Below are 22,206 nucleotides of genomic sequence, written 5' to 3' on the forward strand. Positions count from 1 at the left end.
GCTTTCCGAAAAATCACACGCGATTTTGGGTGTTGATCGGCTTGAAAATATATATCACTGATATTTCGTACATGTGCTAAATATATTTCATAACATATTTACAGTAAACACATTAATTAAATGCAAAATATTCGTGTTAACCCATGTGTGCTCGGATAACATTTCAAGTAAAAAATACACTTAAAATAATGAGTATAGTTCGTAATTTTCGTTTGCTAGAAAGTAAGGAAGAGCGGTAAGGAATGTAACAAATTATAAAGAAGGAAGTTAAAATTACTATTTGTAATATCTCTGCATATACGATATATGTATACATATGTACATGATACGTATACATATTCATATATCTGTGTATATATGTATATATAGTACGTGTGTACGTGTATGTATAGGTAATTAATTACACAATAACTAATATTCATGTATGTTGTGTGGTGTATATGTATACATACATATAAAATTAAAAAATTGTATATATAATAAAATATTATAGCATTACACGATACGCTTATATACGAACAATTTTAACGGCAATACTATTTCATTGACATTGTTTACGTTTCTTTTCGAAAACAATCAATCTTCTTGCAGAGAGAATCGTGATATTTCATATTGTTAATACTGCGCCACCATTATATCCTCTGCTTTCTCTCTTTAATTAAGATTAAGAAAAGACTATTAATAAAGAAATTACCGAGTTTGCGTATAAAAATCGCATAGATATTTAATGGGTAGATGAAACCTATATATAAAAGAGCATTTCGTTACATCCAAATGAAAACTGTACAGAATATAAATATGTATGCTTATATAAAAATTTATTTTTGTACAAAATCGCCTGACATACCCTACATAAATGATTTCTGCGATTCTCCCCAACATCGGTTTCGATATTATTCGCTACGTATAGTATAATTTTTTCAAAACGATAACGTGGCAAAACACTTTCGATTAACTATCAGATAATCACAAAGACAATTAAAGTTTCTCAAAAATTTCATTTCAATGTAAAATAACCGCTAATCAAATATTGTCGTTATAAAATCTTCTAATTTTCTTCTAATTATAATAACGGTAAGATAGTAAACCAAAGAATTTGACAAGAAACGATCCATTTAAATTATTCCTGTCTAAGCGCGATACCGATGCAATTGACCTGTGCACACTTTTGGCAGTGTCTGTATTATTTTCATGTCTAAAAAATGTCAAGTTTTACATGTAGTTGACGTCGTGAAAATAATCGCGACACAGTGGTCTCCGACTAGACTAATTTGTTAAACTTATGCGTTTGAATAGAAAAGCAAAATAAACCATGTCGAGTTCCAAGTATACGCCGTACAAATTTTTTATGTCTTTTCGTAAACAAGATTGATCTTTTTTACATAGAATGGAAAATGAGTGCGCAGTTGTATCGAGATTAAAACTTCTTAAAAAAGACAAAGAAAAAGAAAAAGAAATATTATAAGTAAATAAATATTAGATACGATATCATACCTTTACTGTGTAAAAATGTAGACAAACTAAAGCATATACAACATGCACGTATATGTATAACATGTTTGTTTATTCTAAAACCTTTAATGAAAATGAAAAAACTACAAATTACCGATGAGTTTCCATGTACTATTCCGTAATTTTATACCGTTTAATTGTGAAATTATTATCATTATATTATTATAGCCTTTAAATATATAAAATATTAGTAAAAGTCAAAAATCCTCGAAATAAAAAATGAATAAAAATAAATTTAATTCATACGAAATCATGATAGAGTGCAATTTTAATAATAGTTAATACTAATTCTGACGCTCTAAAACTATAACGTACTACGTGTATACGATTAACTCAGAAATTCGGGCATTACGAGTTTACATGTTTCTAATAACATTAATATTAATACCCTTGTGTACTTTCTTATGTTATCTTACACATTTACTACCGTTACTATCATCAACTAAGAATCATTTTTAGGTTAGATGCATTGTTCTTAGTTAATAACGTGTTATTTTCTGAAAATGACTGACAATGAGAGTTAACATATTCGGGAAGGTTATGAAACAAATATATGTAATAGCGAAAAAGTGTTAGGTTTACATTGACTTCGATCACCAAGTTTAAAAATGTTTCCTTTTAAACATACGAAAATTAAACTATCTATCATTTCAATTTGTTAATATCCAGAAATTATTTTACTTGAAATAAAGAATGAAATGGAAGAAGGAATGATGAATCGAGACGGACGATAATCCGTCGTATCGTACATGTACAATTTAAATCCTAACGGACCATCTTTTCGAAAAGATGGAAAGTTTATTTAAATTGGCTAAACATTGTCTCAAAGATTTCTTACGTACATCAAATATTTATAATACGTTTGACTTGTATTATATCGTCAAGAGTGATGGATAACAAATTCCTACGTTAAAAATGTTAACTCCCATAAATATTGTCCAAGGACATTATCGATATTCGACATTTACACGATCAGAATATAATTTCTTAAAATAAAATTTCATTTACGTCATCATTTTAAAAGTCATCAAAGTACCAATCTCCGTTGCATAATTACCGATGAATTGACCAAAATTGTTCTACGATTTTATGGCAGCCAGAATATGTAACGAAAAGCAATCTGTATAATGATATTGCTCAAAATATAAACGACATCGTTTATCTTTTGTAGAAAGAAGACTATCGTTTACTATAAAATGTACTCTGAAATATCACAAACATCCGTGTTTTTAATCAATTGTTAATTATAGTAATCTGCATTTTTCTCGTTGCATATTCATACAGAATATCTATCATATCTTGTCAGTATCTTAACGATGCATATTATAACAAAAAATAGTACTTTATTTAGTACTTCAATATGCAGACGCTTCCTTGTACTCAGAACCTTCCAATGTAAAGAAATCCTCGAGTTTCCACTGTAGTGTTTCAAATGTTGGCCTTTTCACTGGATCTTTATTCCAACATTCTAACATAATGTCGTATAGTTGTTCTGGGCAATTTGGTGGAGCTGGCATTCTGTAACCGTGTTCTACTTGATGAAGAACCTCGGCATTTGTCATACCTGTATACGATAACATCAAGTATCTTATAGCTCCGATATCTCGTAAATAATAAACAGTATCAGTAACTCTTAATTAAAAAATCTATTTACCTGGATAAGGTATTCTGCCATAAGTGACCAGTTCACTGAGAAGGATACCGAACGACCACACGTCAGATTTAATACTGAATTTACTATAATTTGCAGCTTCCGGTGCAGTCCACTTAATAGGAAAGCGAGCTCCTACTCGAGCCTCGTATTCATTTTCTTTAATCAACCTAGCTAAACCAAAATCTGCAATCTTTACTACATTTAATTCTGCTACCAAAACATTACGAGCTGCCAAGTCTCTATGAATGTAATTTTGTGATTCAAGATATGCCATACCCGCTGCAATTTGTGCAGCCATATCAATTAGTCGTTGTAAATTTATATTTTTGCCTTTTCCTAAAATAAATAAGTAAATAAATAAATAAAAGATATAGTTCATATATATTTATATAAATAAATAATACACGAAATACGTGTACAAAACTATTTACTATTACCTTGCAGATATTCCAATAAACTACCATTCCGCATCAATTCTGTGATAATATAAATAGGTTCTTCCAAAGTGCATACAGCATACAGTTGAATTAATTTTGCATGTCGTAATTTCTTCATAATTTGTGCTTCTGCTAAGAAATCCTTAGGATCCATAGTTCCTGGCTTGAGCGTCTTTATTGCCACTGCAGTGGTGTTATTCCATGATCCTTCCCATACCTCCCCGAATTGGCCATGGCCTAATTTTCTCACAAATTTCAGAGACGAACGATCGATCTCCCATTGATCCCGTGTGCGATGACTAAGACCCTCGGTAACAGGTTTCTCAACCTATCAACAAAATCAAGTATGAAACAATCAATGGTTGCTGAATTTTTAAATTTTCTTAAATAAATATTTCACTATAGCGTTAATGGTAAATGTTTTGTTACGACTGACACGCTAACGAATAAGATGTGAAAAGGTCTATAGGCCATTCTAAAGTTCCTTTAAAAAGCTGGAACATTCATTTTACTTCCTGTAAATACAAACCTAATCGGAAGCCCTTTAAGGATGTTGCTTAGGCTGCATAACTGCTTATTAAGTTTGTAAGGATTTCATTATGAGAAATAACAAACAGCATATGTTGCTTAAATCAAAATATCTAGTCTAATAATAATAATAATAATACCACAAAGAATAAAACAAACGAAACGGTAGCTATTACATAGGATGCAAACGATGAAAAGCGAATTTTAAATTATTTCATTTCATGCCTTTTGACATTCACGTGGTTTTTATAAAGAAAATTATTTTAAATTTAATAAAGTGTAACAGCTGATGTGTACGAGGTATAATTCAATTTATTATACGATAGATGAATTTTTATTTCTGACATACGACAATAGTTTTAGAAAGTTTTTTTTTTTTAATATTCATGTGTTTATAGTTAAGAATGTAAAGTTGTTACATACAATTCCAGGAACTTAGTAATCGAACACTTATTCACAGTCATAGACATAAATTTATATACTAACAGTTTTTCTTTCTCTTTTCTTTTTTTGTGTAGTATTATGTATTGTCAATAAAAATATAGCACCACACGTCAGCTAATTTTACAACGTAAAGTGTTGTCAATGTCTTGAAATTGTGACATTTTAGAGAAGCAAGATATAAAAAGTTCTCAAAGAGAAATAGGTAGAAAACTTGTAAAAATTGAAGAAAAACTTCAGTCAGTAACAGCGTTAAATAATGTAGTTTACCTAGACAAAAATGTCTTTTTATTTTTATTATGAAATTTATATGCAACAGCTCGTTAAAAATTTGTCCGAAAATACATAAAATTCATTAGACGAGAAGAAAATGCATTTTAAAATTCTTCGGTGTGGGCACGAGCACAAATAAGAATTCTAAAATACATATTTTAAAGAGCCGATCTATGAATTTAAATTTCATATACAGGATGTCCCGACTCGTTGTAAAAAATATATTATTTATTATATATAATGTAATATAATAATATTTTCCCTTTATATTTTGCATTTTTACCGTTTGTGCGATCGGTACTGAAAGATATAGTAGGTAATTTTGGCATAAAAGCGAAGGATACGTATTCGAGATATCCTGCATATCAAATAGATTTTAAGCACACAAATACTGGTAGTACAATTTCATGCTGTCATAATGACATTTTGATAACGATACATCGAAAGAAAGCGTACAGCCATGTAACGGGATTTATATATAAACTTCTGTTGCCCTTAAATGTGTGCTTTCAATCGTACTTTTTCTAGAATTAAGCTATCGAGATTAGCGAGATAATTTAAAATTACAAAAAATGAAGTGAATTTTCTAAATGAAAAGTGATAATCTAATGTCTTTGAAACATGATTCCATATAGGACGGGTTTATGCTGTGTGTACAGGCCAAAGACATAATGGAAAGCGATCATGTTAAAAAGAAAATTAACATGTTATGTCATATTGGGACATTCAATTTACCAAGAAAATCCAGCGGGAAGTAGGGTAAGCAATAACAGAGAAACAAACAAAGTCTATTCAGAGATCAAACTTTGCAAGATTATTCATCTATCTAAAAGCAGTTTTTAAACTTTTGTATTTTTAAATATAATTAGCAACAATACATATTATGTATAATTTTTCATTTTTGTCTAGCGATGTATGTCCTCTTGAGAGATCGATCACAAAATTTGATAAAGACTAATCTTTTTATGTATTCAGAAATATAGAAATTCTTTGATCCATCCTCGTTGATGTTATTATTATTTATTTATCGATATATTTGAATGCATCCCGAAGGTGTTATAAACGGGAAATGTAATAAAAATTATAAAATTCGACAATTATAAAATTGAGGCTAAATTTTTGTTCGATATATATGTTCTTAAATATTTGAATAGTTCTTAAAGAAAATACTGATTATCGTTATTGGTTTTTCATACGTTACATCATTTTTGTTAGCAAAGTCCAACTGGAGTTTAGACAGTGCCATAAATATGTAATACAATGGTAAAGTGTTACTTAAGAGTTGGATACAATTGTTAATATTGCTTCTATTATTCTATATACAAAATTAACCATATCGTATGCTTGTGTATAATGAAAATCAATAATATCATGCGCTTGTGGACTCTTACTTTAACTTTTAGCTTTTTATTATATTTAGTTTACATTCGACATCAAGGGATTTCTACAAAGCTATCGCACATTACGATATATAACGTTTTTAAAAATGATTAGTTTCGTAAAAAAAAAAAAAAAAAAAAAAAACAGGAGAAGCCCCTTGACGAATGTTTTTAATAACTGATATATCATTAAAAACCACTTTTATACATGCAGCAAGCTGTCTAAACTCCATTTATATGATATAGGATCATTAAAAATAGTGCATTCATAGATATGTCTGCCTTACCTGCACGCAAGGTTTGCAGAGATTTACGCACAGTCCATCGGCATCTTTACTATAATGTTCGACGAGATCCTGAAGATTCCTGAACGTGGTTCTCCTAGCAATGAAGAAACCACCTTCGTCCAATTGCCTAATACGATAATGTTTAACTGTGTCACCGTCGCGTACTAGAAAAAATGAGTAGAATAAGAGTTAAATATAGTATGAAAGTATCGTATCGTAAAAATTGAAATTAAACAATATTTGCGAAACGTATTTAATTATTCGTTAATTTACCTGAAAGAGAATAATCGTTGTGTCGACTTTCAGAATCTCTGATTAAAAATGCCCCATGGTCATTTTCCGGCAGTAATAATTTTTTTTCAGCCTCGATTCGTTTAATCTTTCTAAAGTACCATCTAAAACATAAAATTTATTCGATAAGAATAATCGATCGACGCGAAATAATACAAACAACAATTCTATAACAAATCATAATCATTTTAATATATTCTTTATTTATAGTTGTATAGGAAGAAGCAAGGGGAAGCATTGCTTATCTGAACTGATTGATAGGCAGAGGTGCTCAACCGAGTTAATAAAACTCAGAGCTGACACGAGCACTGTCAGTGAAAGCAAGGTCATATCAACTACTCAACTGTATAGAGTGAAATTCATTAGGTGAAAATGTAACAAAGAAAATTGAACAAATCAAAATTCGTTAGATTCTTTTACAAATTATATCGTATTAATAATGTTAAATCTACAATATATGTATATCTATAAGGTAGCATTGAGCACTTTCCATTTGTATAAGTAACTGTGAATTTTTATATGACTCGCATTCTTAATTGGACCATATTAAATATTCGTTCATTCGTTATATTCTATTAAAGACATAAAGCGCTTCCACACCACTGTAATTGTAAACAATTTTGTTAAAAAAAATATGTACAATAAATACAGTTAAAAATGTAACTTACGGTTCTGCTTCGATAGACTTTAACTTTGCAACGTAATTGCTGGGGATATATCCTTCTTGGCGAGTTCTTTTACTTCTAGCTAGCCACCAATCTCCTTGAGTATCGTTTAAAATCTCTAGGTGTTCACCTTTTCTAAAACTTAAGTCTTCGTCTGTACGTGCATCGTAGTCATAGAGAGCTACAAAAATTTTTGCAGTTGGTACATCAGCATCTGGTATTTGTGGCATAGGTCTAATAGGATCCGGAGGCGGCGTCGGCACTGGACTAGCTTGAGAAGCGACCGCCTCTATATTCGGATTGCCTATTCTATCAGGCTTTTCTTTTTCTGTATCTGTCGGACTGCTGAAACAATTACCCATTTTTATATATAGTTTCAAATTTCTCCAATGTACAAATTCACTGTTGCCGTATCATGAAATACAAAAACTCTTTTCGCTTCTTTCGAAATTGTTCCTCCAATATTTTCACGTTTGATCCTTTTGCATGGATATCGAAGTACGATGGTGCAAATATAAAATTTTCACACCACACATGTCTCGAGACGATTTCTAATAAAATTTTAAAACATTTCTTGTACATCCATAGGTCCGTTTATATAGAATGCAGGCGTAATTATACAAGGTGAACACAAAAATGCACTATGATTTTTAAAACGTTTTATATAGAAGTCACTAAGAAAAACGAGGAAATGCATAGGAGTCTTTAAACTGCTATATAATTCATAAAATCGGTGACTCTCTTGTTGAAGCTTCTTCTCTTCTTCTTAAGAAATTAACGATTCTTCCATCGACATCTACCATAATACCTATCGAACACTTGTAAATATTCGAAAGTTTCACTAAAAAAAAAAAAAGCACGAATAATAAATGCTTCCAATGTTCATTTAAGTAACCACTCGCTCACACACAACAGTGGCACTTTCCATCGCATTGGTGTATAACGCATAACGAACCGTGATATAAAAACAGAGGTAGCTCGATTGGTGTACGCATTTTCGTCGAGTTCGCGCTGATCTAAGCTTGACGTCATAATATGGCCCGTCTATGTTTCAGGTTAGGTTACGGAACATCAATTTTATTATTATTACTATTTATTGGTACTTAGAGCTACTCGTAATGTGTATTTCACATAATTATATAAACGGCAATATGTTTCGTTCAGCGTCTATCGATCAACGAAACATTATCGTTAGATAAACAGTTCGTTTGCATTGTTCTGCACGCAACATGGAAATAAAAGCAACATTCGAGAAGAAATTTGACGCGCGTCCAAGATATTCGATCAAACATTTACGATTGCTCTATTAGTCTTGCGACTTATCTATTTATTTACTTCGTTCCGTGATTGAATAAAGTCACCTAACGACAGACCGCTTAAACTGATACTGATATAATAGAAAAAATGCTAATTCAAACGTTTCCGTTGCGATGACGTGCTTGGATCGTGCATTTCTCGACAAGGACTTATGCGATTCTAAGTACATATAAGCATATCCTGTTTTTCTATCGAACAATAAATAACGTAGTGTCTCCGTTCGAAGTAGTTTAAAAAGGTTGAAGCACAGTTTAAGATTTAAGGTGTGCAAGAAACACAAATTCAAAGTCTTGAAAATGCAAAGAGGCAGAAAATAAAATACAGAAGCAAGTTTGAAACCGGTACCCCTGGTGCCTGGTGCTCCTCGTTTCACAGACACGTTAAAAGAATAACTATCGATCGAATCGCAACACACCCAACCAACGGACAAAATAACAATTCTGAAAAATTATAAAAATTTTAAGGAAAAAACACTGTTATACGGGTAATACAGCCCGCTAAATTTGAACTTGTTCCACGGACCGGCCATCACAATATTTACGAGCAACGTAAATATTCTTTCACCGGAAGATCACTTTTATTTCTATCGTCAATGTTTTAGCACTGGTACCGCGTAATAGCGAGAGTCATGAATAGCACAACAACAACAATAACAACAACAACGAACGATGGTTAGGAAAAACGTAGACAACGTAATGGAAAGTAGCAACGTCGTCGCCATTGCATTAAATCGAATCCGTCAAAATTCTAATTTTCACATTCACGACAACGAAGACTTGCCCGAAATATAAAACACGCGGCCAATTCAACGTGAAAATGTACGATTACGTGACAAGCGTACTCTATACGGTGTTTAAAGACACCTCTGTGTCTGCGATCGCTTTATTCATCTTTGCGAGCAAATACGAAACACGAACAGACTTTTCACGAGAAACCGACAGAGAGGTGAAAACTGCTGTTAACTGGTGAAAACACCCATGGTGAAGGTAGGAAGGTACCCAACCGAACGAAATACAGCTTTCGGCCGAGTTCGGTAATATTCGGTTACCGAATTACGAATATCAGCCCGACGCCGACCGAACATTTACTATCTTGACCAGTAGCGGATTTTACTTTTCGAGGCCTGAAGCTAGCTAATTATACATATAATTTAAAGAATTCTTCTCTTTTCACGAGTGGTTTACGAAAGGAAAGTACTTAGTATAGCGAAATATATTTATTCGTTCATTCTTTCATTATTCGCTACACGATAACGTAAACGTAACGAGCAGCACTGCGATATTTTATTGAACAAATGATCTATATATGTATATCTTCAAAACTGCATACGAATTGTATTAAAATGTTTACATATTTCCTTTTTTTTTTTTTTATTGTATATATACATTTAACGAGTGGTCCATGTATTACGAAGCGATTATAATTTTTATTTTAGTTTGAATAATTGGAATGTTAACGTATTATTATTGCAATAGAAAGTAGTATATTGTAACGATCCTGTATCTGATATGTATTATCAGATATCTGAATAGTACGATACGATCTTACCGATACAATGTAATTAATGTTATTACCTGAAAGATCTACTGAATAAACGTCGAAAGAAACTACGACCCGTTTTATGGTGCATCGTTTCAAACTCTTTGGTTTACACATCCACGTAACTGCAAAGTCTGCACGTTATTCTTTAGTATGTTACGCGACAAATGTATGGAATATTGGCAACCGCAACCGTCGATATCTCTAATAGTACTGCTTACCTATTTCAAATTATCTACCTCGCTAGTTTTTCATATACATATGTACGTACATGTGTGCGTATGTACGTATAGGAACATACCCGATTGTGCTTATACATATACGTGTCTATACAGTTTCATTTATTACATTATCAGATTTTCTCCTACCATCCAATTATACATATAAATATTTGTATACAGATATACCGATATTTACTTGGAGAATGTATGACGCGTTTAGTTTACAATATTCCTTACTAATTTGAACAATTCAATATACTATTATAATAAAATACAATTTAATTCAATTTTATCAGATTCCACTGGAAAAATTGTTCGATAATATTTCTAGTAATGGGAGATAAAATTCTTCGATTACGACCATATTTTCAATAAACCTATATGTATCTAGAATTTCATTTCACCTTTCATATACATATAATAACGTATAATAACCACAAAGTTTTTCGAATATTCCGAAATGGTCACTTCTTTCCTGCTTTTGTCAAAAGTTACAAACATAACTATACGATTAGGAATAAACTTTGTACATAAATACTATACACCTATACATGTTAACTTTATAAGGGAAATAATGTCGTATAGAAATATTAAAATTGATTTTACAGAACTGATTATGCGTTTTATGATAGTTTTATTCTATAATATCGTAAAAGAACACCTTAATAATTTACAATACTCGATCGCTCGGATTTTCTTTTAAAGATTTATTATCACCATTTTTTCGTTTAAGCGTATAGAATTAACCAACAGATTTTGTATATTTGTTGTATCGCACAAAAATCATGTACGCATGTGTATCATTATTTGATTTTCATGATTTATTAAAAAAATGTTACAATCGCTATTGCAAACAGTAGTTGATAGTATCATACGATTGAAATTATATTAAGATATTTGTTTGTATAAAAAAAAAAAAAAAAGTAAAATGCATTTTCCTAACAGATGCAAAGTGGAAGTTTAGTTACAGTCGTTTAGTTTGCAAGGACATGTTTTTGTTGTACAAGAATTACTTGGTATTTGAATCTTCGTTGTTATCCGTATCGGGTATTTCTAAAACTTTTGGACCATAAAGAAGAACGTATGCGCAATGCCAATCACCACCTCCACTGAGTCTCAGCACTTCTTCGCTGGTTACAGAGCTAACAATTTCATCGTCGCACTTTAACCAAATATCATTTTTTTGACGAACCCAAGCTACATAGTGGCCGCTACTACTCGACCGTCCCCTATGCGTTAAAACTGCTTGTAACGTGTAATAGCCACTGTTGTTCGATCCTAAATCTGTAATTTTAATAGCACAAATGATAGACCGGCTTACCAAAAAAGCTTACCGATACTTGATTATATGTAATCTGCAAAATTCATTTGCAATTTGAATACGAATTTATTACCATCCGGAAACCAAAACGGCAGTTGCTTCATTTTCTTATTATTTCCTTTGTTTTTGTTATCTTTTACGTTACGTGATTCTTCTACTAAACTATCTTCGTATTCTTTAAATTTCTCACGCATAGGAGTCAGTTTACTTTGAAGTTCGCTGCTACACAACTCGAAAGCATCGAATTCAAGAGGAAATTTTACATCTTTTAGAATTTTCGCATTAATTGCTTCTTTCTCTTTATAATAAAAACGTACAAATTGAATAGTTAAATACGCTGGCAGTCTGCTAATTTTTGACTGTAAAACAAATTTATATCGTGTTTAACGAGAAAAATTGTCGATCTGAAAATAAAATTCTTATGTTACACTGCACATCATTTTTTTACCGTTTTTGTATACACCGCATCTCTGCCTAGAGTCGATGACATTTTTGTAATTTGTTCTTGCATCTTATTTCTAAGTCCAGAATGCATGTATTTAACTTCCGTTGAAATAAAACAGCTTAATTGTAAAAATTCTTCCTTTCCTTTAGTGGGGGGTTCGTCTTCAGATTCTACACATTTTAATTCCGTGTCGAACGTTCCTCCGAAATACTGCTCGATCAACGATCGAGGCTTACTATTTTTTCCGTTGTCGTCCGAAGTCGCAGGATTATCCTACGATCATTTAATATTTACGAATTATCGATTGCGCGTAATTCATATTATAAGCGTATAATAACCGGCAAACATTCGTAAAGCTTAATACAACGTAATAATGTAAATATTTATGAACCTTCGCCGGTAATTTTTGTTGCAACATTCTAATAATTTCGGTCCAACATTCGTTAGCGTCTTGTTGTTGAAATCCGCCATGTTCAGATTTCTCGGCGAATCTTGGAAACGCCAAGTGCATCATTTGAACGAGAACAACAGGTGGCAAAGACGATCCCTTATCCATACTATCGTAAAGATCTCTTAAAGCAGCGGTTATACTTTGCGCGGGTACAGGTACGAGCGACGTACCCGAAACAGCTGCGAATCCACCTGAAAAATGTTTTAAAGCATCTCGCAATTCAGGGACAGTTTTCAAGCACTGTACAGTCGCGTTAAGATAACACGTATTTCCTAAATTTGTTAAACCAGCAGGTAGATCTAAGGCTGTGGCTAATTCAGATTCGTTCATGTCTTCTAAAAATAATGGTTTTTCCGTAGGCTCTACTGGCACGTCTTCCTCTTTGGAACCCATCATCAAGACCGTAATTCCCTGTAATAACAACGTAATTCACAAAGTTGAACCTACGAGATGTTGATATTTAAAATTTTCCCTTTTATACATTATATTTAATACTAATAGGAACACTAGTATCGACTACTTAAATTGTGCCCTTACATCTTTTAATTTGATGTTACCCCAATTATCATCCTTTAACGTCATTCCCTTCATCATTACTTTTTGTCTTTCAGGCTGCACTCCTGTCAGTGCAAACAGTTGTGCTTTAAACAACATTGGTTCTTCGTCTGTATTAACTTCTACGTCAGGAAAGAGCTCCTTTCCCCATTTTACTTTAACTAAAACGAAATGTTTTAAATGTCACATATTACAAACTTTTCGGTATAAAATTCACCTAGACTTTTAGGTTAGACTAGTTGAAGTTTTGAATTTTCACTGTACGTACTCAAGTATTGAGGCATATTTTTTCTTTTTTCAAATATGTTTACTTTTTGTAACCTTATACCATTCGATAGACTTAATGTGTACAATATTTCTTTATAAATTACTACAAACGTGGATAATGTGCAGCGTCAGACATTGCGTACTATACATATAAAGTAGATACGATATACGACTATAGGCTATAGGACTACACTATATACATACGTAGATACTTACGTAGAAAACAATAGATGAAAAATAAAAGGTCATTTCATTAATCATGCAAAGTATGCGTCAATCGATCTTTTATTAAGTTTTATGTAGGATAATAACATATTTGATTAAATAGATGAACTATTCGCGCGATTTCCTATAAATTAGGACCAGCCTAAAAATGATTAATGTCAAACTATCACATTGTTATAATCGTGACATTTAATCACGATTTCTAATCTCACTTATTTTTTTTTTTTTTTTTTTTTTTTTTACAATGTTTACGTAATGACTATAACAATGTTCTTATATTACAATAATTTACCTATCGTGTTATTTTTTGGGTATCGTACTTGAAATCAAAGGATTAATCTGATCGCGTAGGTTTTAAGATTTACATTTTGCATAAAGAAATATTTGAATTTTATCTAATGATATAACGAGATGGTAGATGTAATTCTATCGAAACTAAGCCCAAACTCGTAAAGTTGAATCCCAGCTTCCAGTAGACAGGGCAGTCCCATCTGGAGAAACTCGTAAACAAGATACACGATTTTCATGTCCATATAAAAACGCAACTCGTTGACATTTTAAAGTATCCCATATATTTACAGTGTAATCATTGTAACCCGCGAAAAGTAGACGTCCGCTAACGCTCAAGTCAACAGCATTTGCCCCAAATATTATACTTTCTTTTGCGTAAACTGCTATTTCTCTATCAGCGCGTAAATCGAACAGACGACAAGTTGCATCGTCGGAACCTGTCGCTACCGCATCGCCACCAGGATGAAATTTTACCTAAATTTAACGTAACATTACATTCTGCTGTAATATCGTTAGTGTAATAAATATAACGAACTTTTACATACAGAGTTAACATCGGATTGGTGCCCTTCGAAACTTTGAACGCATTGACCGGTGCGCATATCCCATATCAGAACCATTTTATCACAACTACCAGAAACAAATGTGTTGCCAGTTTCGCTTGGTGCTAAATCGATGGACATAACATCACTGGAATGACCAAGAAAGCTTTGCAACAGTTGACCGCTTTCCACATCCCATAAAGAGCACGAACTATCTCCGCTACCCGTTAAAATTTGTTGATCGCTATTAGGAAATACGCAACAAGACATGTAAGATGTATGCGTAGCAACAGTTTTTTTTCGAGTCGACGGTTCATCTTCCGAACTTAAAGAATATACCGTAACTTTATTATCTAATCCTCTGCAAACAATAAATAAAATGTTTAAAATACTATAAAAATAATTCATTGTTGTAGCAGTTGTACTTGAACTTAATACCCGCAAGCAACAAGAGTACCGCTTGGAGCGTAAGCGCATGCCATAACCCAGATAGTTGGCATGGTAAGCGCGTATTCTTTATTTGTCGTAAAAGCATCCCATATTATCATTTTGCCATCCTAGAACAATTGCAATACGAAAGAATATATTAAAGTATTACACGTTAAATACTAAAATTAACCGGTATTATAGGTGTCCGACCTGCGAAGAAGAAACGATATGACGTTTATCGGGTGACCAATCGGAGCAAAGAACTTTTGCTTGATGACCTTTTAAAACACGACGTGGTTTCACATTACTACAACTAATCGCTTCGAGTCTATCTGCTACACTGGCAACTGAAATAATAACATTAATAAAGATTATCAAAAGGATCGATTTTTAAAGAAATTCTAAGCTACTTACGGGTGATATCGTTTAATTTCTGTCGTTCATCTTCTAAGCGTATTTTTAAACTTTCAGCTTCTTTTGCTAATCTCTCTATATGTTCAGATTCAGTGGCAGAATCCATATTTTTAGTTTAAAGATACCAAGTACCAGTTAATAAAAAGTAAGCAGTTTCGATATACAGATTGCCATTTGAGTATGTATTCTATTATAAATCAGCCTTTGTTTACCTGAAATATGCTGTCTAAATAAAACAATTTCCACGACATTGCATATAAATTGTAAACATTGAATTACCAGTCTTGTTACCTGCCGTTTTCAAGTAAGAAACACGGACAAAGTATAATTATTCATAAAACGATAAACATCTTTCTGCATGGACAAAATTTTTAAACTTTTATCGCTTCTCTCCCACTGATTATTCATTTGTTTTTACCAAAAATCGGTGCCACTATCACTTTAAAACACGGCCAACACCAATAATCAATACGATACGACAATAACAAACTTTAGCGCCGGTGCAATGACGCTTTCGTATTCAACCAACTTAACCTAATAGTTTGACAGTTCATGAAAATTATAAAATTCTACACTTTCTATAAATATTGTATCGTCTTTTACGTAATAATGCCTGTTATCGATGAGATTCATCGTTAACATGAAAAATCTTTAAACTATTACTACAACGATATGTTCTCGCAACATGTATCTTATTAAGTGTGAACAGTTGCGTCAAATGATGATGAATTGTTATTCACTTTTTAGGATAAAAATATTAAATCAAAATATTACAGAAATAAATGATGTACATAGATATGAAACGTAGAGTGTCGAGTAAAAAGTGCCGTGCATATTATATGTATAATGTACGTATATTATTTATACACACACACGAACGCGCGCACACACACACACACACACAACGCATATGTACTCTATACTCATGCATTGTCAAATCAATTTTCATGAAAATGATAGTTGTTTACTTACATGGAAATTCTATAGTAATACCATGTCATTCGATAGACTGTATAATTTTATTGTATCGTAGAATAACCACTTCGACATTTCTACTATTCCGAAAGAAAGCTTTCGAATTATTGCTTAACCAACAACTGATAATATCTGTCATAGACTTTAACTGAATATTTTAGAGTGAAATTAACGAATTCAATATAAACTTGATCGTAACAGTTTAACAGTAATTCAACAAGTATTCAATTGCTATATAATAATGTGAGTTTTGAATTCAAATTTCCCGCTTATTTCTTTTAATGGCAGTGACAAGTTGTTGTAACCTCGTACCCAAAGTCGACTTTACTAAAATTCATATATTAGAACGTCGATTAACTAAGAGCATTCTATTAAAAAAGTTTAATTTAAATATAACTTGTCTAGAATCTTTTATGCAGAATATTGGATAGAAAATAATTTAGATAAACTAAACTAGCGCATGAATTTGGATTGGAGGTTGCGGCGCAGTCAATGGATATCGACTTCCTGCCGGTCTGGATATCAGAATCCAGAATATCAGAGTGGGGGTGAACGGAACGTTCTTCTGCTCACTTCTGTTCGTTTCTGTCTTGATCGTTCTTCGCTTCTGAATAAGTAGTCCGGTTGACGGGCCTTCGACACATCAAAATGGCTCTGTTATCTCTGCGTTTGGCTTCCACGATAGCAAGACAATTTCCAAATGCTACGATTCAGGTAACTTTACTTAGGAAAATTTCTGTTCGGTAGTTTGTTCGCGTGAAATTCATCGATTAGAACATGCCGACATTTTCCACCTTGTTACAATATTACGAACCCGTGTACCACTTTACTCGATTCTCATTTTTCATTAGCGAACAAGTGTTTTCATGAATATACAACAGTTTCTGCCTAAATTTCACGATTCGAGTATTAATTGTGTCACAAACACTCCCGTCTATGGCGTATTACATAAACAGAGTGGTACCAAGTTATGTAATAAATTTTCGGTAGTATTATTTCCACGGTAGAACAATAATAAATTTTTATTTTACATTATAGGTGAAATGGCCTGCCATTGGTGCAGCTTCTTGCAAATATCATGTATCCTGCAGTCGTCGTTCAGCTGAAATTTCTTCCATCTTGGAAGAGCGTATACTTGGTTCAGCCCCAAAGGTAAACCGATCGGTTTTGCGTTAATTTGAATTAAATTTTACGTAACGCTTTATACTATTTCGATGGTCTGTCTACGGAATTTCGTTTTGAACAAAATTTTTTAATCTGTCTTTATTTTAAATCGAATTATAGACCAATCTTGAGGAAACTGGTAGAGTGCTGAGCATTGGCGATGGTATCGCCCGTGTTTACGGTCTTAAAAACATTCAAGCCGACGAGATGGTGGAATTTAGTTCAGGGTTAAAGGGTATGGCTCTGAATTTGGAACCTGACAATGTAGGTGTTGTCGTATTCGGTAACGACAGGCACATCAAGGAAGGTGACATCGTTAAACGTACCGGAGCCATTGTTGATGTGCCTGTAGGCGAAGAATTACTGGGGCGTGTCGTAGATGCGTTAGGTAATCCTATCGACGGCAAAGGACCGCTTAACAACAAACTGAGATTCCGAATTGGTACTAAGGCGCCTGGCATTATCCCTAGGTATTTTCACTTTTAGATACAGTTACTGGTTACAGTATGAAATCGTAATTTATATTAAAAGTAATTCTTCGTGCAACTGGTTTTTTTTTTTTTAAAGGGTGTCTGTCAGAGAACCTATGCAGACTGGAATTAAAGCTGTCGATTCTCTGGTACCTATCGGCCGTGGTCAGCGCGAGTTGATTATCGGAGACAGGCAAACTGGAAAAACTGCTCTCGCTATCGATACAATTATTAATCAGAAACGATTCAACGATGCCGGAGATGAAAAGAAGAAGCTCTACTGTATTTATGTTGCTATCGGTCAGAAGAGATCCACCGTTGCGCAGATCGTAAAACGTTTGACGGACAGTGGGGCCATCGGCTATACCATCATTGTTTCCGCAACTGCTTCCGATGCGGCACCCCTCCAATATCTGGCCCCGTACTCTGGTTGTGCCATGGGAGAATTTTTCAGGTATGTTCAAGTTCTATAAAGTAATTATTGATTTTCAATTGATTGTATATAATTCATTGTCAACTTTTTTTACAGAGATAACGGAAAGCATGCTTTGATTATTTACGACGATTTATCGAAACAAGCAGTTGCCTACCGACAGATGTCTCTGTTGCTAAGACGACCACCCGGTCGTGAAGCCTATCCCGGCGATGTATTCTATCTTCACTCTCGTCTTCTCGAACGAGCAGCTAAGATGAACGAAAGTTTGGGTGGTGGTTCGTTAACTGCTCTACCTGTTATCGAGACACAGGCTGGCGATGTGTCTGCCTATATTCCCACAAATGTCATTTCCATCACCGACGGTCAGATCTTCTTGGAAACGGAGTTGTTTTATAAGGGTATTCGTCCAGCCATTAACGTTGGTTTATCGGTATCCCGTGTAGGATCTGCTGCTCAGACAAAGGCTATGAAACAAGTAATATTTGTTTTTATCTTATAAATTTAATAAATATCTATATAAGAATAACTATCTACATATCTGGTATATTTTTGTTCGATAGGTTGCTGGTTCCATGAAATTAGAATTGGCCCAGTATCGCGAAGTAGCAGCTTTCGCACAATTCGGTTCCGATTTGGATGCCGCGACCCAACAACTGTTAAACCGCGGTGTCAGATTGACGGAACTTTTGAAACAAGGACAATACGGTAAAAATTTATAGTAGATAATAAACTCAAGGTATATAAATATTGTTATTATATATCGATGATAATAAATGCAATTTTATTATATTGTTTTTGTTTAGTACCTATGGCTATCGAAGAGCAAGTAGCCGTTATCTACTGTGGTGTCCGCGGATACCTTGACAAGATGGAACCCACAAAAATTACCGCCTTTGAAAAAGAATTCCTTGCCCACATCAGGTATCTACCTTGAATTGGTTATGGTACTCGTTTTTATTTTACTTGAATTAATAATTTTACCATTCGATATTTTAGATCTACTCAACGAGATCTCCTAGACACCATCGCTAAAGAAAACACAATTAGCGAAGCGTCCGATGCCAAAATGAAGAAAATCGTTACTGACTTCCTTGCGGCTTTCTCGGGCTAAAGTTCAAGTGTCAGTATAAATAAGTAAATAAATAAATAATATTTCTCTGCTATGCAGGAGCCATGTGCAAACGATATTCATCGTTATAATAAATCTTGATGTATACCATTTGCACATTACAAATATTATTACAAAGAATTCCACATTCGAACGCAAACATGATAGTCCTATACAAATGCTTAAACACATTACAACACATTATCAAACCTAAGATACTGTGATTTTGATTATTACGAACAGATATTTCTCCTGACTAAAATTTCATCATAGCAGAAGCAGGAGGAGTGCTGGAAAGAAATGAGTAATAAAATTCTAGAATTTTTTCATATCCGTGTCATTTATTTTCCTTAATATAACGCCAAATCTTCGTTCGTACGCTAAATTATGCGTTTTGAGTCTAGAGTTCCGCGGTTTTTGCGTGTTACAGAATTAACACGGAACGGGACATGGTTATTACGCAGACTGTACGTTAAGATCTTTGATTTTTACTTTATCCATTCTTTTTGCATCAACGTTTATCTCCTTCAAAATTTTTGTAATCTGTCCTGTAGCAATTGTATGATTCCTTTCACGTACAGTGAAAACTTGTCCTTCTATTACCGGCATATTGAACACGAACGTTAATCTAGCTGTTGTAAATTCTCCCGGCATCAACATCGTATCTCCCTCTTTCAATAATAAATCGAAACGGCAGTATACATTCCAAGTCGAAGAATAAATTTGCGAGCAAAATCCTTGTTGCTATAAAGTATAAGTTAAAGCAATTCTTTATCTGTATCTTTTATATTAGTTAATATTTGTTAAAATGAATACCTGTATAGGTTTCCGACGACCACCTTCTTCTGTACCCAACAAATACAATTGCGCTTCAAAATGGTTACTTAATGCTAGAAATTTGTGTTGACATAGTATCATTCCCCTTCGTACAGAATCCAGTTTGACACCTCTTAAAAGAACACCTACGTTTTCACCGGCGCGTGCTTCTAACACACTTTTCTGAAAAATCTAATGCAAACATATAATTTATCGCTTTATTGTTCTGACTTTTACCATATTTAAAAATTTGCTTTGTATATAATATAAATATCATTAATCCGTAAATAATAAAACAAGTTTTATTTTTACCTGTATGTCTGCGAAAAAGGTACGAAACTTCGCATTGAAACCTAATAAATCTGCCTCCATATTTTTCTTTATAATCCCTTGTTTTAAAGTTCCTACCACGACTGTACCTCTACCTGGTACAGAGAAAAAATTATCGATAGGTAATACAAAAGGGGCTTCGTAATTTCTTACTGGAGTCGGTATGTAATTGTCTAAAGCGTCCAATAAGAGCTTTATGGAAGGAACCCCTAGGTTAGATTGATCTCCGTTCAAAGCGAGCAAAGCCGAACCACAAATCACTGGAGATTGCACACCGTTAAGTCCATACAAGTCCAGTAACTCTCTTACTTCTAATTCCACTAATTCAGAAATTTCTGAGTCTGCTAAATCGACCTACAAGATGTTTAATATAAACCGATATGTATACAATGTATTTTTAACATACAAATGTAATATAAATACTCTAATAAATAATAAATGTTAACCTTATTGATATATACAACAACATGTTTAATTCCAATTTGTTTGATTAGTAATAAATGTTCCCTTGTTTGGGGCATAGGACCATCGTCTGCTGCCACTACTAAAATTGCACCATCCATTTGTGATGCTCCGCTAATCATATTTTTTAGAAAATCAGCATGACCAGGACAATCTGTGTGCGCGTAAGTCCTTTTATTTGTGGCGTATCCAACATGAGCAATGTTTATAGTAATACCACGTTTTTTTTCCTCGGGTGCTTTGTCAATTTCATCAAACGTGACATATTTGTACTTTTTATTTGTTTCCGATACATACTTTGTTATCGCTGCTGTTAATGTTGTTTTACCATGATCTACATGCCCTATTGTGCCTACGTTACATGTTTCCTCTTTTGTTATGTTTACTTTATTACAGAAGTATCGTGCACTTTTTTCAAATTTTGTTAAGTTATTTCTGTACTGCAATGTATAATTCTTCCTACATACATTTTTGATAACTCTATTAAATCTTACGAGAGTACAGAAGACAGTTTTCATATTAGTATATTCTACTTATTCTATTTTATTATTATTTACTGTCAATCAACGACATTTGTATCACATAGGTATGACCGCATAACAGCTGTTCTCTCTCTCTATATATATATAGCTGATGTCCCAATGGCGCCATCGGTGAGAAAACCCCCAAGTTTCTAGCGAAAATAGTTCCCACCATCTCTGTAAGATGGCGCCACTTATACATTTGATTATACTTTATTTTCCATGAATCCATAATTCATACGATTCTTTGCTTTACAACACTGCGATATATTAGTTAATATGCTAAATTTATCAATTTTATCAATAGTTATTTAATTCAGCAATATTTACCGACAGTTGTGTTAGTGGCGCTATCTAGCGAGAACAGCGGGAACTATTTTTCACTAGAAACTTGGGCATTTTCCCACCGATGACGCCACTATAACAAAATCATCCGCTCA

General features: G+C 33.2%; 5 protein-coding genes across 14 annotated transcripts; 1 reads left to right on the top strand and 4 right to left on the bottom strand.

The window, feature by feature from the left end:
* Positions 1 to 801: 801 nt before the first annotated feature.
* Positions 802 to 11,198, bottom strand: LOC128894901 (tyrosine-protein kinase Src42A). Of its 9 annotated transcripts, none has more exons than XM_054156973.1 (8): positions 9,626 to 11,198; positions 9,130 to 9,224; positions 7,471 to 8,263; positions 6,785 to 6,906; positions 6,512 to 6,675; positions 3,604 to 3,931; positions 3,167 to 3,502; positions 802 to 3,076 (listed from the first exon to the last, which is right to left on the bottom strand). In XM_054156973.1, the coding sequence occupies exons 3-8, from the start codon at positions 7,827 to 7,829 to the stop codon at positions 2,868 to 2,870; spliced, it is 1,518 nt and encodes a 505-aa protein (XP_054012948.1). In that variant the 5' UTR covers positions 7,830 to 8,263; positions 9,130 to 9,224; positions 9,626 to 11,198; the 3' UTR covers positions 802 to 2,867. The 9 variants fall into 9 exon arrangements, with proteins under 9 accessions (XP_054012948.1, XP_054012946.1, XP_054012943.1 ...); XM_054156971.1 differs by having other exon boundaries at positions 7,471 to 8,308; XM_054156968.1 differs by lacking the exon at positions 9,130 to 9,224 and having other exon boundaries at positions 7,471 to 7,809; positions 10,359 to 11,198.
* A 144-nt stretch (positions 11,199 to 11,342) lies between these two features.
* On the bottom strand, positions 11,343 to 13,757 carry LOC128894903 (ubiquitin carboxyl-terminal hydrolase 14). Its single transcript, XM_054156978.1, has 6 exons — positions 13,585 to 13,757; positions 13,299 to 13,477; positions 12,702 to 13,172; positions 12,314 to 12,583; positions 11,939 to 12,224; positions 11,343 to 11,828 (listed from the first exon to the last, which is right to left on the bottom strand). Exons 1-6 carry the CDS (start codon positions 13,598 to 13,600, stop codon positions 11,554 to 11,556), a joined length of 1,497 nt encoding a protein of 498 aa, XP_054012953.1. The 5' UTR covers positions 13,601 to 13,757; the 3' UTR covers positions 11,343 to 11,553.
* A 95-nt stretch (positions 13,758 to 13,852) lies between these two features.
* Positions 13,853 to 16,362, bottom strand: LOC128894916 (guanine nucleotide-binding protein subunit beta-5). Of its 2 annotated transcripts, none has more exons than XM_054157008.1 (6): positions 15,776 to 16,362; positions 15,485 to 15,696; positions 15,281 to 15,417; positions 15,080 to 15,198; positions 14,645 to 15,002; positions 13,853 to 14,573 (listed from the first exon to the last, which is right to left on the bottom strand). In XM_054157008.1, exons 2-6 carry the CDS (start codon positions 15,588 to 15,590, stop codon positions 14,244 to 14,246), a joined length of 1,050 nt encoding a protein of 349 aa, XP_054012983.1. In that variant the 5' UTR covers positions 15,591 to 15,696; positions 15,776 to 16,362; the 3' UTR covers positions 13,853 to 14,243. The 2 variants fall into 2 exon arrangements, with proteins under 2 accessions (XP_054012983.1, XP_054012984.1); XM_054157009.1 differs by having other exon boundaries at positions 15,764 to 16,362.
* A 627-nt stretch (positions 16,363 to 16,989) lies between these two features.
* LOC128894900 (ATP synthase subunit alpha, mitochondrial) lies at positions 16,990 to 19,966 on the top strand. Its single transcript, XM_054156965.1, has 8 exons — positions 16,990 to 17,173; positions 17,498 to 17,611; positions 17,744 to 18,093; positions 18,191 to 18,547; positions 18,623 to 19,004; positions 19,090 to 19,234; positions 19,333 to 19,450; positions 19,526 to 19,966. Exons 1-8 carry the CDS (start codon positions 17,108 to 17,110, stop codon positions 19,638 to 19,640), a joined length of 1,647 nt encoding a protein of 548 aa, XP_054012940.1. The 5' UTR covers positions 16,990 to 17,107; the 3' UTR covers positions 19,641 to 19,966.
* Positions 19,959 to 21,855, bottom strand: LOC128894907 (elongation factor Tu-like). The gene is made up of 4 exons (XM_054156993.1): positions 21,230 to 21,855; positions 20,766 to 21,137; positions 20,454 to 20,645; positions 19,959 to 20,381 (listed from the first exon to the last, which is right to left on the bottom strand). The coding sequence occupies exons 1-4, from the start codon at positions 21,761 to 21,763 to the stop codon at positions 20,094 to 20,096; spliced, it is 1,386 nt and encodes a 461-aa protein (XP_054012968.1). The 5' UTR covers positions 21,764 to 21,855; the 3' UTR covers positions 19,959 to 20,093.
* Between the last annotated feature and the right edge of the window lie 351 nt (positions 21,856 to 22,206).

Source organism: Hylaeus anthracinus, unplaced genomic scaffold, assembly GCF_026225885.1.
Source record: "Hylaeus anthracinus isolate JK02 unplaced genomic scaffold, UHH_iyHylAnth1.0_haploid 4, whole genome shotgun sequence".
In the NCBI taxonomy this organism is placed as follows: Eukaryota; Metazoa; Arthropoda; class Insecta; order Hymenoptera; family Colletidae; genus Hylaeus; species Hylaeus anthracinus.